The sequence below is a fragment of the Phoxinus phoxinus genome (assembly GCF_949152265.1).
Source record: "Phoxinus phoxinus genome assembly, chromosome: 15".
In the NCBI taxonomy this organism is placed as follows: Eukaryota; Metazoa; Chordata; class Actinopteri; order Cypriniformes; family Leuciscidae; genus Phoxinus; species Phoxinus phoxinus.
In genome coordinates this window covers 21915429-21932429 of record NC_136890.1, presented here as the reverse complement: position 1 = coordinate 21932429, position 17001 = coordinate 21915429, and the positions used below count along the sequence as shown (strand labels likewise).

At 37.7% G+C, this 17001-nt stretch overlaps 1 protein-coding gene across 2 annotated transcripts in view; it reads left to right on the top strand.

The window, feature by feature from the left end:
- slc6a17 (solute carrier family 6 member 17) overlaps positions 1-16790 on the top strand; it is a 49158-nt gene extending 32368 nt beyond the window's left edge. The window contains exons 5-12 of one of the 2 annotated variants that reach the window (XM_079638209.1): positions 3345-3526; positions 4298-4408; positions 4784-5025; positions 5177-5369; positions 6032-6224; positions 6351-6510; positions 9047-9209; positions 10139-16790. In XM_079638209.1, coding sequence (XP_079494335.1) covers positions 3345-3526; positions 4298-4408; positions 4784-5025; positions 5177-5369; positions 6032-6224; positions 6351-6510; positions 9047-9209; positions 10139-10507 — 1613 coding nt within the window. In that variant the 3' untranslated portion in view covers positions 10508-16790. The remainder of the gene's footprint in view (positions 1-3344; positions 3527-4297; positions 4409-4783; positions 5026-5176; positions 5370-6031; positions 6225-6350; positions 6511-9046; positions 9210-10138) is intronic. The other variant, XM_079638210.1, reaches the window with a different exon arrangement.
- Positions 16791-17001: the final 211 nt, after the last annotated feature.

The following is a 17001-nucleotide window of genomic DNA, read 5'->3' as shown; positions in this document are numbered from 1 at the left end:
TACTTGCATGTCTCGCCCATGTGAATTAAACTGTCCTGATGCAATTTGTTGAGGCTCCAGTTGATCTTTGCTGATGTTGTCTTGATGACAGAGAACCAGTGTGAGTCAGAGGATCTTTGGTAAATGGAAAGACAAGGCCGAAGCCTGGCACAAGCTTGGGGGTCCTTTGAAAACTTCTAGTTCAGCATCATCTTCACATCAGGATTTCAGAAAGGGACTAAGGCCCTATCCACACTACTGCGTTTTCGTTTAGAAACGGAGACCTTTTGCTATGTTTGCACCTCCCGTCCAGACTACAACTGCAAAAACGAAGACCTAAAACGGAGAAGTTTAGAAACGCAGCCGACCCCGTTTCGCGTTTTGAATCTCCGGAGGGCGTTTTAGTGAAGGCGGTCAAAACGGAGGACTTTAGAAACTATGACGCAGAGGCTCACGCTCAGCTCTATGATTGGGTGTCATCAGTCATGGCGTATCCTTCCCTGATTCGTCAGCCACCCATCACATGACCCGTCCTCGGGAAGAAAACATTCAAAAACAGCCTGGACAGCGTAACGTTAGTGACTGCAACATGGATAACGAATTACAAGCGGTACTGACTTTGATGTCTTTGTTAGCAGCTGTTGTGCAAGTAAATTCTGCATTTTACAACGCTATAACTGCCTACATGCGCCTGTTTACACCGGCACGCGCATGCCCAGTGTTGGTGAATGGTCACGTGATCCACGTTTTCAGTCGTTTTAATGTGAACGGAGATCAATTCTAATACGCAGCTAAAACGCTGGTGTGGACGGAGATCGTATTCGTTTTAATTCTCCGTTTCTAAACTTCTTCAAGATTCTTATAATACCAATGCGTCACAATGTTAGCAAAATGTAATGTAAATTAACAAATGGGGGATGAAGATTGGAGTTTATAGAGACTAAACATGCTACACCTGATTTTGGTTAGCCATAGGATGCAAGTCTGAAACATTAATCCAAAAGAGTTGAATGAATACATAGGCCAAACCAAATTAAAGTGAAAATCATGAGATGAGAAAATTAGATACATGTTTATACATTTCTCAAGTGGGTTATATATATAATAATATGGGATTAAAAGGGTTTATTTCTCCTTCTCAGCAAGAATTAAGTGAGTGTACAACCCCAAAAAGGAATTTGCAGAGAGTTGTGACTAAGTCTTATCAGTCTCTTAACAGGACACCGGGTTCTGCCAGTGTGTTAACTTCATTTGGGATGTTAGTTTTGGGGGAAGTTTCATAGATCTTTGTTGGGAGAGTGAGTTTGCTGGATTATTCATGAAATATAATGAATAATTTGTGTGTCTGATTGGTCCAGATGCTACACTGTAATGAGTTTGGATTTTTGAGAAGAGTTTTGAAAATGTACACCTTACTTGTGAAAATAGTACCAAAGTGAATAAAAAACACTTTAAATATATTCTACCCCAGTGGTTCTCAGGGGGCCTCAACAAACTAAGGGGACTTAAAATCTTTTATACCATGGTCTGTCTGAATACTCAATTTTGATTGGCTGGAAGGTGTGCAATAAAACTGATTAGTGCACAGGTAGTTCCAAGTTTGGTGATTAAACTAACTTGGAACTACCTGTGCATTAATCAGTTTTATTGCACACCTTCCAGCCAATCACTAAATGTTTCTGTGTGTCCTCAGCATGGTCTCTGAGGACACACAGAAACATTTAGGAGCACAGAAACTTATCAACGCTTTCCTGTAACTTTTAATAATAAAATAGCTTTGCTTTTGAATCACTACGTTATATTTCTTAGCAACAAGATGCTGCACTGTCTGTCTTCTGTCTGTCTGTATCTCTCTCTCTCTCTCTCTCTCTCTCTCTCTCTCTCTCTCTCTCTCTCTCTCTCTCTCTCTCTCTCTCTCTCTCTCTCTCTCAATAATTTATTCAAATATATTCTATAATCCATTCATTCAAATAAATGTAATGTGATTTAAAGCGGGCCCAATGCTAGATCTAACGAGCTATAACTGACATTAATAACCCTAATTTTTACCCTTTTGGTCAAATATTACGCTGCAAACAACAGTAACAGGTTTAACTCGTGCATTAAAACGTTTAATGCACAGCTAGTCTTGGGTTATCCCTTACTCACAATAAATCAAGATATTTCGTAGTATTTGGTTATTTTTATAACCAATATACATTTTCCTAATTGCCAAGCTCTAAAATATTTTATTGGGTAGAAATTGTGAGTGGGGCCTTCAAATATTGTTGTGGACGAAGGGGGTCCTTGAAGTGAAAAAGGTTGTGATCCACTGTTCTGCCCTTCACGCACCTTATCCTATAATGCTATTCACGAGCCTCGTTCTCAAGAGCATGTTGTGTGTTTGAGACTTCCCAGCATGCCCTGCGGTTGTGTCCCCTGGTCAGTGAGCAAAGAATAAACTAGACAGAAGCTGTGACCTGCAGTCAGACTCACTCTCAACCTTACTAAGACTAGAATACATGTAGACATGCAAGATAAGTGGACACAATCCTCTGCATATGTACAAATAAAACCCCAAACTATTATATTCTAGTCTAGATTATATTCAAACACTGTTTGGACTTACTTTATGTTTGCAGTCTTTGTGTAATACAAACTTTAAAAAAATTGCTATATAACTGTCAAATTGTAATGATTAAAACACAAAATTTGTTAGTGTTTCATGGAATGGAATGATTTCATGGACATGTAATGATGGTTTCATGTATTAACCGAACAAAGCTCTGTGCGTGTCATATTGACGCTAAAGGGTGCCATGTGCGTTAGATGTAGACGATTTGTCAAAAGCTTCAGTATATGACGCCCAAGGATGAGAATGCATTGAAATATCAGCAGGTAACCAGCATATGTAGTGTTTTGGATTGTTTTCCCACCAAATTAATTAACTGTCTTTTTAAACCAAAGACTCGACCTGGGGCGAAAAACAATCAATATTCCAATAAATCAGAATTTCTATTTGAATGATCCCGATTCTTTGTAGTGAATAAAAAAAAATACTGCACGACCACGTGCTGCCTGATTCTCTGTACACATGACTCTCTCTTAAGTCGGTTCTTTTAATGAATCGTTCAAAAAGATGAGTTACCGGTTTAAATCAGTCTGAAACACTGTCCTTATAATTGACAATTAATTGACAACATTAGCTACAATTTTTTTATACAGTATCTAAGCAAAATGGACATCGCAACTGAAATGAATCGGAATCAAATACTAAGAAATACCATGCTGATCTTTTCCAAAGGGTCATTAAATAGTCGGTGGTGTAAATAAATATTAATAGACAAGGATTGTTGTGTCTCTGCTTTTCTCTTTTGTCTGATTAGATGTGGAGCCTGAGTGTGAGAAGAGCTCAGCAACCACATACTACTGGTACCGCGAGACCCTGGACATCACCAGCTCGATCGCAGACAGCGGGGGTCTGAACTGGAAGATGACTTTGTCGCTGCTGGGTGCCTGGATAATCGTCTGCCTGGCTGTAATAAGGGGCATTCAGTCTTCTGGGAGGGTGAGGCGGACTTGCTACTGCATGAGATAATGAAATGAGAACCAACTGAGTTGAGAAACATCAATTTTCAGATGGCTCAAAGGCACAATATGCAGATGCTGCGTTATCAGACACATCTGAACAATTACACAATCACGATGCGCAATTATGATTATATTCTCAGAGTGGAACGTTTGCTTTCTCCTTGAAGCTAATTCAAGGTGTGATAGTGCTGCAGTTTTTTTGCAAACACAGATTTTATGGAAAAATACCCATTTACCAGCTGTTTAAATGTATCACAGTGTCTGAACAACAGGGACACAAATAGTTCTCTATAAATCAAAATTTCGGTCAATCAGACCAATAGAGCTTCACCACCTGTTCTGGGGACAGTTGCATAAACTTAACCAGCAAGTCTTAAGATCTAGCCTGACCAATTAGTTAGGGCTAATCAGTCTTACTTTTTAGATTCAAATCAGACCAATCTATACGTTTATGTAAATGACAAAAATGTATGACCAGTCTTGGAGAAAACTTGTCTAAGCAGTTTATGAAAGTAACTAAAAGAGACTCCTTAAGGCCTCCATATACAGTATAGAGTGGATTCTTACCAAAGAAATTGTCTAAGAAGAATAAATACATTTATAATGTGCCGAATTTACGAGTTCTTGCTGTAATAAATAATACTAAAAGCATTAATACACAGTTATTGTTCTCTGAGAAATGTATGCACAAATCATGCTAAAACATTAGATTAAAAACAATAAATATTGTCACACCGTGTTTGTGCAGGTGATGTACTTCAGCTCACTATTTCCATACTTGGTGCTCTTCTGCTTCCTGGTGAGAGGGATGTTTCTTAAAGGAGCAGTAGATGGCATTGCTCACATGTTCACACCCAAGGTAAGGCGATTGTGCGCACACACTTTCTTAACGATAGTTAGGATATCCAGAAGGCTTAAGATTTATTTTTTAGAAACTAGCAGACACATTTTATGCAGTGTAAGCAAATGTTTATAGGCAGCAATCTTTAAAAGAAAATGTGTGCAGCTAAAATGTAGTGCTCGTCACATGGTTGGACTCCCTCTTGTGGTGTATTTGGGATATTTAATCAAATTCACATTATGAAATATGATTCTATTACATTAATCACACATGATTCTATGCAATAGAAGGCCTTCAGCTATGCTGACACTTATTTGGCACTGTTCATTTACTTAGAGATTAGATTTTCAATCACTGAAATGTAATAAATAGTTTTAATTTATTTAATTTTAGCTGGAGATCATGTTGGAGCCGCAGGTGTGGCGTGAAGCTGCCACTCAGGTCTTCTTTGCTCTTGGTCTGGGTTTCGGAGGTGTCATCGCTTTTTCCAGTTACAACAAGAGAGACAACAACTGTCATTTTGATGCTGTGCTGGTCTCCTTCATCAACTTCATGACCTCTATACTGGCCACACTCGTAGTGTTTGCTGTGCTGGGCTTCAAAGCCAACATCATGAACGAGAAATGTGTTGTGGAGTACGTATGACCTCTCAATGCATTTCATTTCTCTCATGAAAGGATCATTTTTGTGATTGGATTAAGTTACACTCTCCATTATAATATAATATTTATGCCTAATACTTTAAATCTACATGTGGAAGCTCATGTCTGTGTTGTTCTCATGTAGGAATGCAGAGAAGATTATAGGGTACTTGAACTCAAATGTGCTGAGTCAGGATCTCATCCCTCCTCATGTCAACTTTTCCCACCTCACCACGTCGGACTATGCCGAGATGTACGGCGTAATAAAGATTGTGAAAGAGGATAGTTTTGCGCAGCTGGGGCTGGAGCCGTGTCTACTGGAGGATGAGCTCAATAAGGCAGGTGTTCTGCCCATGAGCTAAAAGCTTTCAGCAGGTTTTCAGCTAAGCCATTCAGGATGGATGACTAAAATGTACACTTTTATGATTTTTGTTTTGTTTTACCAAGCTCAATAGACACAAAAAAAAGCTATTGTAATAATGCCTGTGAACCGTAATGTTCTGGAATATATTGTACTGTTCAAGCTATTTATAATTTTAGAGCCATTTTTTATTTTTTTTTATTTTTTATGTATGCACAATTTTTTATTTTATTCATCTCTCTCAGTGTTGTTATAGCTTTAGTATAGCTTTTTCTTTTCTATTTTATTTGTTAGTTTTACTGTTAGTTTTAGTTTTTCAGTGTTTCCTCTTTTCAATTCATTTACTTTATTATTTTAGTATATTTGTGCTGCCAAAATTAGTGCGCTTAATAATTACCAGCATTAAACTTCTAATGGCTGTCTGGTGGTCTAGTGGCATATTCATTTTTGAAAAGAGGTTATAAAATGTGAAACTTTTACAACATTTTACAATTTTATTTTTTAAAATACTATTTATTTTATTTATTTAGTTTAGTTTTTACAATTATGTAAAATGCAATGAAAATGTTTTCATTATTTTTCATTGTAGTTTTTTTATGATAATAAAATCTCTCTATCTCTCTCTCTCTCTCCCATCAGGCTGTTCAAGGCACTGGTCTGGCTTTTATTGCCTTCACAGAGGCTATGACCCATTTTCCAGGTTCTCCCTTCTGGTCTGTCATGTTTTTCTTCATGTTGATAAACCTGGGCTTGGGCAGCATGATTGGCACCATGACTGGCATCACCACACCCATTCTGGATACCTTCAAAATTCGCAAAGAGGTGCTCACAGGTGAGAGCTCCTGGTTTGTTCACTTCTCTCTCTTTTTTCCGAGCCAGTAAATTAACTTTACTCTAAATGATGCTGGGCCAATTTTATAAGGCACAGACTAACTTGTATGATCTTGTATTTCCCCAGTGGGCTGTTGTATTGTGGCCTTTTTGTGCGGCTTGCTGTTTGTCCAGCGTTCAGGGAACTACTTTGTCACCATGTTTGATGACTACTCTGCTGGTTTGCCCCTCACTATTGTGGTGATCCTGGAGAATGTATCTGTTGCCTGGATCTATGGCACGAAGAGGTGGGCAGATTGTTTAGTGCTGTCCTCTGGTGTTTTGCTCAGAGAGCTACTCAAAATAAGATTGTATGGGCTTTCGCACCTTTTTGGTCTGTTCGCACTGATGGAACTGGGAACGATTTTAGTTATAGGAACGTGGAAAACAGTGATAGATAGCATTCACCTGTGGCCCTTATTCTGTAGTGTTATGTTCTTTTCTCAGCCTCGATGATGCACAGCACTACAAGTTGAAAAATGAGTCTCAACATGTCCCGTTCTCACAGCAACTGACAGTAGCGTTTCTAATTATTTCTGTATGAATGTGCAACGGGAGTCAAACCCGTATTCTCTTATCAGTCGCCATAGCAACAGTGACCAAAGTAATATCAAAGATGCCGACGTCAATAACACTGAAATGTCTTATCAATTTTAACATGAAAAGAGACCAATTGAGCCACTAGTTCATCCGACAAATCTTCATTGACTGACAGCTTGTATATCTGGGTGGAGAGCGGAGCATTTGAGGCTCACATAGCACACAAAACTGATGGGAGCAGCTTCGGTGGAAAACAGTGACTGGATCTAAAACACTCATATCTCCGTCACTGTTAGATACTGAAAAACCATACATGAAAATCCACAACACATGGTAGACATGCGCAGTGCAGAGCGGCTCTCTCACACTGTTCACGTACCGTTCACACAGCGTGTGTTTTCTGAGAATGCGGTTGTGAGTCCTGAAAATTTACGGGTGTGAGTTCGGTTATAGAATGCGGTTGTCACACCTGTAAACAACTGAACTGTGTGTGAATATAACCGTATTAGGCAATCAAATACGTGGCTGAGATAGGGTTGGACAATAATTGAATATCAATATATATCGCAATATAATTTCTTTCAATAACGCTGATTTTTAAACACATTTCCGATATTTCAATATAGGCTATATTACAGCAGTTGTCACTGGCACTTTACATGTAACCCAAATCCATTAGTAATCGTATTGACGGCTTAATCAGACTGCAAAGCCTACATGTAAACACCTTAATCGATCAGATTGAGCTTGATCCGAATGAAATAGGTGGTTTATTCCTTTTCTAATCCGATCGAGAAAACATGTAAAGACTTGATCATATTTTGACAACCGAAACTGAAAGGACTGCGCATGTGCAATGACGTTGTCACAATTATGTCTAGTTAGTTTAGTTTTTCATGGACTTTTAGTTTGCATTCATCTGTTGCCTTTGTCCTTTGTTCAATTTTCTGCCACTCATCAGTTTCCATGGACACTCATTAATTATCACAGATGTTTGTCATTGTCTCATTATCACGGTGTATTTAAGTTCCTCTGTGTGCTCACTTCAGTTGTCCGGTATTGTTGGTGTATTGCGTGCTACATGCTGTCTTGTTGCTGTTTCTACACTTTGGATAATCTGAGTCTACTTTGGTTTTCTTTATTTAAATAAAAGGACTTATATTTGATCTTCTCTGCCTTTCGTCTTCATCATTGGACTGACAACGTTACAGACGTAGAATAGCGTAATGACGCACGAAACGAGCTGTTCTTCCTTTTGAAAGAAGTGTCATATAAATGAAATTCTCATTTAATTCCGCGTCTGTGAAGTGGAGCAGGACAACGTCCCACCAGTCCTAGCTTCCGATTCTCATCCACAGATGTCTGGTTTTGGGCGTGGAGTGGGGCATTTTTACTGCGTGATAAATATATGAAAAATATATGCTCATTGTCTCCAACAGGGTGTCATAAACACTCAACAATGTCCTTGCCCCAGAAACTTGTGTTTTTGTTGTTGATCACTCTTTTTTTCTGTTTTCTGCAGCACTTTTCATATTCTTTATCCTGGCTGAAGCACCTTTGTTTCAATCTATAAGAATAATATAATAAGCCTATTTTATTTTATATTATATTAATAATAATTAATATAATATTAATAAGTTGAGAGTCTTGTTTATTTGATAGTGATTTCACATTTCTTGTTTGGATAAAGGCTATATACAAATAAAAAGTTAACATTAATTTATTTGTACCTTTTTTATTTTATAAAATATTATATAGTTTTATAGGAGGAGGTTTCATAGACTTGACAAATACATTTTTTCAGAAGTTTGTAAGTACAGCAATCTGTTGTGGGCATTCTTGGCACTTTTTCTGAGGCTTTTATATTTTTCATATCGATATTGGAATTATATTGTATTGACCGAAATTAGGAAATATATTGTGATATAAACTTTGTCCATATCGTCCAGCCCTAGACTGAGAAGTGTTTTCGGCTGCTGTGTGAACGTAGCCTATGGTTCCTACTGGCGCTACAAATGCAACCAGAAAAATAGACCTAGTGGAAAATTTAATTTGCGGAAGACCACCCTGGTGGCTTGTTCCTATAACTGAATTCTGGTGTGAAAGCCCCTATTATCTCTGAAATCAGATCTCCTCATTGTTTGTTCTTGCTAACTCCAAATATAGTCTCTATGCAATCCAGTTTGCTTTTGCCTTGTGTCTGATATTGATCTGTAATTCTGCATGTTTTATGCTGTCCATTAGGTTCATGCAGGATCTGGAGGACATGCTGGGTTTCAGACCGTGCATTGTTTACTTCTACCTGTGGAAGTATGTGTCTCCAGTGTGTCTGATCATACTGATTTCTGCCAGTGTTGTAGAGATGGCCATCAACCCTCCAGGATACAATGCATGGGTGCAAGACCTGGTTAGTTATACACTATGAAAATATCTCTTTAATTCTTTTCTTTCTCCCATACTATTCCCTGTTCCCAAACTATAATATATGCTTAACTATAAAACATGCGTTTTGAAATTAAATATAATTTTTTATATTTAGTTGGCTATTTTATCTTGCATTACAGTTTTTACATTTTGTTTGATTAAAAATAAATAATAATATAGCTATATATTTTTTCTATTAAAAAAGTTTTTAAAATCAAACAAATTTTGTGTTAGTTTGTATTAATACCCCTAATTTACATATGTGGATATTTTCCCCCTGCTATTATATATGCAAGTACATCTAGGCATTATGTTCATATTCAGATACATACGCTACTTTTCAAAGGTTTGGAGTTACTTAAAAAAAATGTCTCTTTACACTCACAAAGGCTACATTTATTTAATTAAAAATACTGTAAAAACAGTAATATAGGTAAATATTATTACAATTAATTTTTTTTTAAGTATTTTAAAAATTTAATTTATTTCTGTGATGGCAAAGCTGAATTTTCAGCAGCCATTTATTATTATCAATGTTGAATGATCAGTTTTGCTGCTTAATATTTTCGTGGAAATCATATTTGGAATTTTTAATCGTTTTCAGGATTCTTTGATTAATTGAAAGTTTATAAGAACAGCATTTAAAATAGAAATCTTTTGTTACATTATAAAAGTCTTTAGTCACTTTTGATCAATTTAATGTATCCTTGCTGAATAAATTTTTTTTTTTCAATCTTACCAACCCCAAACTTTTGAATGGTAGTACATGCATTTCAAGGAGAAAGTTAGCAATTAATTCTAGATTTTGATGACATTTACATTGGAAAATTATCATTAAATGACTTCAATAGTTAACGTAGTGTCTTTCTATTCTATTTCACCATTTATTTCTCTCCTTTTCCCTATAATCAGGCCATGGAGAAGTTCCAGAGTTATCCTCCTTGGGCATTAGTCATGTGTTTTGCTCTGATCATTGTGGCCATGCTTCCTCTTCCGTTGGTCTTCATTGCCCGTCACTTTAACTGGCTCCCTGACGGCTCCAACAAGCTGTCTGTCTCCTACCGCAAGAGCCTGGCAAAAGAGGCTTCCACCCTGGAAGATGAGACGAGGTTTATCCTCGGGAAGAATCCCAGCGAAGCCCCTTCTCCCATGCCCAGCCATCGGGCCTATCTGGGCCCTGGCAGCACATCTCCTGTGGAGCTCATCACCAACTCTACCTCCATCAGCGGCTATGGCAGCGGTTACCAGACCAACCCTGCCCCTCCCAAATCTGAGTCATGATCCTCCAACCCACCCCCCAGAGACTGAGACGGAACGAGAAAGACGATTCTGAACAGATGAGAAGGTCCTAGTGTTGGTCACACCTTAACCCAAGCCATCCAGAGGAGCAGGACCACAAGAAAACGAACAGAAAGACACAGATCCTTCCGCATTCCCTGACTAGACAGCTTCCCTGTCCCCAATTATTCATACGGACCACAGATGTTGGTTTGAAGGTGAGAGCCTGGAGCTTTCAGATCAGTGTGTAAGGTGGCTTATTTGGTAAGTTATTTTTGCATTTAGAAAAATAATGTAAACTCTAAGAAGGTAATGGAAACATTCAAGCTGCAGGTTCGGTCTCTGTCACTGGTTTGGGGCCATAGGGGTGTAGCACATCCCTCTCTGTGAGTGCTGTAGTAATAGTTGTTGCTTAGGTTAAGGTGTTACCAATGCTGCTGAACTCCAGACATCTTACAAAAATGCACAAGATAAAAGATGCCATGCAAGGAATTAAATTAAATTTAACCCAACTTTAGAGCTCACATAGACGAATCAGAGGGGCTCAGAGAAACTAAAGCTTTCACTTATTATAATGAGTCCTCTAGTGGATATCATGTAAGTGTCACTGTTAAATACAGACCACCTGCCAGTAGAGTGGATCGATAGCTCGATTTCTGGTACAGGCTGAAGTACATGTTCATTTGATAAGTGTTCTTGGTTATAGGCTGCACATCAACAGTCTGTCATGTCCACATCTCAGCACAGGAGGGCGACATATGTATTCATACACAACAAACGTACTGTAGTCTCAGTGCAGTATCAAATATATACAGTATCAGTGTCAGGTTCAGGCTGTTTTTGCAACTGGATTTATCTGATTTTCTTTTTGAGTTTCATTTTTGGAAGGTTTTATCTAGATGTTTTTATTTTTTATAATCTTAACAAATATGACTGCCTGATTAGAGGTGACTTTCACACAGCACAAGGAATTACATTTTTCAGGATGCAATAAGGGGTACGGGTTGAGCCATGTAACTCCACCAAGCACAACAACTTTAACTTTAAAATTACAAATGAACTGAACATCAACAAAATATTTAATTTCCATGTCTGCAATGGCAATGATATAAATGTAATGAGTGGCATAAGCTGCCATTGTGAGCTTTACTCTGCACCACAGTTCTAAACCAGTGGAGAAATCTGCATTAGCTGGACTCTGTTTTTACTGAAAGTTACCATGCTTGGTGGAGACTAACCTATATGACAGAATTATTTATAATTATTCTAAGTGAAGACAATACGTTCTAAATAGGGAGTGGTACTGAAATCTACTGTATGTTTTTAAACTTCAAACCACAAAACATGTAAATGGTTGTGTTTGCTTATGATTTACAGATGCCAAATCTCAGATTATTTACTTATAGTTGTTTACTGCACAGAGAAGTGTTTGGCCCTTGTTTAACACTGCCTGATTTCAAATGTGCTGTTCTGGGGTCATATTACAGACACACATTCTCATCATGGCCACTAAACAGATAAGATATGATTGTAGAGTTGGGATTTTTCTATAATACAGCTGATCTAGAATATGTGTAAAATACATTACAAGGTCATCTGTGTGGATTTCAATCTGATATCGTAAGAATTATTTCAAAAGGCCACACACATGATGACATCGTAATTTCACACTCTGCAGACCTTCACAGATCAGATATGCTATTGTTCAAAATGTTGTGGTCAGTAAGGTTCTGAATATTTTTATTCAGAAAGGAGGCATAACATTTATCCAAAGTGACACAATATATATATTTTTTGTTTTGTAGTTCACAATATTACTGTTTTAACCATATTTTGGCCAAATAACGAATCCTGGGTAAGCATAGAATGCTTCTAATCTTAGCGACCCCAAACTTTTGAACGGTAGCATATATATGCCTCTTTGCATGATATTTTTTGCATTTTTTTCTCTTAAAAATTGCATTACAAAAAAACAGGCTCTGAAATATATAAATGGTACAATATATTTTAAAAAAGATTCATGTAAATCAAACTGATATGTAAAAGCAGTTGAGTGTATTTAGATATAATATGTTGTGCTGGAAGAAGGAACAGTCTTGGTTCGTGTAATGTGTAGTCCCTTTATGTGTAGTGTAGAGTGAATACTGTGAGGACTGCTTAATGTAATTGAGAACTGCTGCCCTTAAAAGCTCACTGCCTAATATCCTGTAAGCCTAAACATACTTTCCTTTTTAGTTTGGTTTATGTGCTTTTAACAGATACTCTGGTCTTAATGTAAGGGGTACATTTTCAGTATTTATTCCAGTAAGAATAGATTCAGGGAGCAGAAGAGGGCTGGAGAGCTGAGGAAGGTGTGAAGAAGAGTGGGACAGGAGTTGTGGGTCATATTGAAACACTGAGTACAAGTGCAGCTTTTGATCATCCAGCTGCTTGTAGATTTTGCGTCTGTCACAAAAGCTTCTGTGATAAAAATAGACACGGACTAGGCTGGTTACCTAGGGGAACCTGTGTTAGAAACAGCACGGCTGCATGTTAATGAGGGGGGAGGGGGGGCCTCAAGATGTTCATATAAGGGCCTTGTGGTATCCCTAGCAACCACTGCATTTCAGAACAACAAGGGGGAAATAATTTAAGGGGACAGTTCACCTAAAAATTCTTCTTTCATCATTTACTCACCCTCATGATGTTCCAAACCTCTATGACTTTCTTGCATCCATGGACACAAAATATGAATTTATTTAGGAATATACTTTTTAGGAATATTAACTTTTTTCCTTCCAATAAAAGTCAATAGGGACTGGGTCTGTCGAGCTTAAAAAAGACGAAAAGCACCATAGCAGTAGACTTTTCGAGTAATATAAATGCTTTGCAAAATAATAATCTTTGCCTCCATTGTAGTGCTTCATTCAACTGTGATGTTTTGGGAGCTTGACACCTCCAGTCCCCATTCACTTTCATTGTTCACACTGATTGTTCCATACATTCTTCGAAACATCTCCTTGCTGTGTTTACATTCGAAATGAAGTCACATGGGTTTGGAAGGTGAGGGTGAGTAAATGATGACAAAAGTGTTCACGTTTTTATGAGAACTTTCCCTTTACAAGCCCACAATTGACCTGCACTAAGATGGATTGTGTTGTCATTCATTAAAAGAGAATTAGGAGTTTAGAAATATGTGAAGCCATCCACCTAGACGAGAATTGCTAACTAGTCTGTTGTGCATCAACTCTAATCACACAGTCGGATGAGATTGTCAAAAGAGCACATTGATACATAAATCAGCACAGACGTTTTTACATGCACAATTTGTTTGTTGTAGTTTATAGTTGTCCAGTGTGTGGTAAAGTACAATGATGTTAATGTATGTAATCTGCAATAGCACAAGATTGTCCACAAGGTGTCGCTGTTTGCCGTTGATTAGTGTGTTGAAGGCATGTCTCTATGTGCCCAGCCTCATCTCTGAGATGAACATCCTCCCACCTCGCACAGCTGGTGCCTCTCATTATCGCTTGCACTCTAATGATTTGTGTGAAACATATGTTTGTTTTGTTGTTGTTCTCTTGTGGCAGTTTTGGGTTTGTGCACTTTACCTTCTCCCGACAAGAGGCCCCAGAGCTGCACCACACAAGCACAAAATGACACTAGGATTGTTTTATCTACACTGATAAACAGATGCAACTTTAATAGGTTCATTAAGAAAAAAAATTGAAAGCCAGTCAAGCAAAATTTTAACTTGTGACTCCTTGCACTAAATAAAAATATTTCTCTCAGCTCACAACAGCTCATATTTAGAATGGAATCCTAACTTTTCAACAACACCAAGTCATTAGAAAAGACAGAAAAAAGAGGAGAGTGCAGCTCTCCAATTAAAATCTCCTCTGTAGGCAGCCTGAATATTAAAATCTATATCAAGGGCCTTCAACAGGGGCTCCGTGACCCCTAGGAGGTCCACAACATTACTGCTGGCCAATTATTTCACAAAACTCATTTTTGTGGAAAATGCGCATTAAACAAAAATGCAATATTAAGTTAACTTCAAGTCTTCAACCAAAGCTAAGCTAAGAATCTAAAGAAAAAATATTCATGATCCTGGCCCACAGTTGACATTTTACAATTAAGGGTTTGTGCATCATTTCAATACAGATACAAATTATAGCCAAGTTATATTTAATAACAAATCAGAACCACAAAATAAAAAAGAGAACTGGCTCTAGCTGATTTTTGTTCCTCATTCGTAACCATCTGCACTCTCCAGACAAAACGGGTAACCCTTCTGACCTTACCCTTTACATAACAGAAACTTCTTAGAAATGTTATATGTATAATTTTGACAATACCATTGACCACATCATCAGTATTTGGAAAGACAATATAAATCAACAGGGAACAAAGAAGCAGTCAAGGCACACACAAGCTTAAAGGTTTAAGGGCAACATTTATCAAACGTACTATTCATTTATGTTCGAAACCTTTTTAGGGACAAAACACGACTTAGCACAAAGCATTAGCACCAAGCCAAGCACAACATTCGGCAGCAGATTTACAGCATGATCTGAACATGCATTAGCAAGCAAACGTATACAAGCATTAAAATGCTTACTATGATTATTATTTTTTGGCTGGGAAGCAATAATCATATCACTCACACTTCTCTGATATAAGCAGCACATGCCTCTCTCTACATAATAGTCACAGGTAGTGGTAATAGTGGCAACGCATTAATGCATAATTGCAAATGCTTTCTGTTCGAATAGGATGTGTTCACTACAATCTTCACATTCCAATTCAACTACTGAGGATAATCCACTAAGTGTCATAGACAATCTGGAATCATGTGGCTCATGTTCAACGTTTTGACGCACAGACACAATTGCACTTTTAATTTGCTTTGAAAACAATGAAAACCGCAGCTCTGAGACCTCTTGAAATGAAGTTCATTCTAGTGTAAACATTGAGCCATATTTTAGTCGACTGAAACTGATGAAATGTACAACAAGCATCTCTTCCTTTTTTCAAGAGGTGCTGGAGGCCATAATGTTTGTGAGCAAAGTGCTATACTGTATATTTATGTACATTGTGATTCTGAATATTATATCTGTAAATATCGGTGTACATTTTGTTAAATGAACGGTAAGAAATCTATGAAAGGCAAACAGGCGATTTCCTGTAACACTGATGTGTATGATATTGTTGTACAGTTAAAGCGTAGAATATTTAACTATTTTGTACATTGTGTAATAGTGTATGTGTTGTGTATGGGAGTAGTGTCTGTTGTCTCAAATGTGTGTGTGTGTATGTGTGTATAAAAAAAAGCTGTTTTATTTTTGCTATTGTGATGTTGTGAGTCCCTAACCTCCTAAGATTCACCTCCAGGTGTGAGTTTTGATTCCTCTGTGAACATGACTCGTTCATTTGTGTGTTCACGCCGCAAAGATTGTTGGTTAGCACACTAAACTGAAGTGTTCTTTTACGGTTTTAATGTAAATGTTGGTTTTAATTCGATGTATACGTCAGCTTATCATACAGACAGCACCTTCTGTACGCTCCTCTGGCCTTAGTATCCCCAATATTATCGTTTGCTGCTTCTAGGTTTTGTCAAAAGTCAAAATGTTCACACACGTTGTTTTTAGTTCGACTATATTCAACGCAATCATTGTTAGTAGTGTTAGATTTCTGTAGCACACTTAGCTGGGACATTTCCACTCTTTGTGCCTCGTATGTGTATGCGCACTAAGGAGGGAAGTCAAAACTAGAGTACTTTTGCACTCTGGAAGTGCTATTTTAATCATTAGAAATATACTTGATGTGAATGTAAATGTATTTTTAATGCCCCCAAGTACTGTAACGATCATCCGCAAGTAATTTAGTAAGAAGGACACCGATGAAACCTGTACTATTACCCTCTAGTCTACACCTGTGTGCTGTACTAGTCTTAGATTTATAAGCAATATTTCTGCAGGCATTTACTTTGGTTGGACATTGGTCAGACGGTCTGTTAGGCCACAGGAACCGCTGTTACTCTGAGAGTAGCGGCGTCAGAGGGCTTCACTGCTAAAGAAGAGCAATGCTCTTAAAACTTTAGTCAAACCCTATTCTGTTGGGTGATAGCACATTCAGATCACTAGCCACAGTATACTGTTAGCTTTACAAGGACTATTTTAATGTCTCTTAGTCAATGTCATTGATATTGTACAGTATTTCTGATTCACTTGGAAAAATGCTGAGTTATGAATATTGAATATGGACCATCACAAAAATTAACAATAAAAAGTTGGTTCTCACGCTGAAATGTGTCTCTCTGATTTGTTCTTTGGCATGAGATTTATTTTCATATTGTTTTCAATTACAATATTAAAAAGATAACAACAGGGCTGAGCATCCCTGGTGTTTTGAGCATCGGTGTGAGTCATCGGTGTTGAGCGGTGGCCAGATTCATTGACAGACTGAAAAGGTTTCTACCACAGCTTGGTGAAAGCCAATAAAGAGTGAGACCTGAA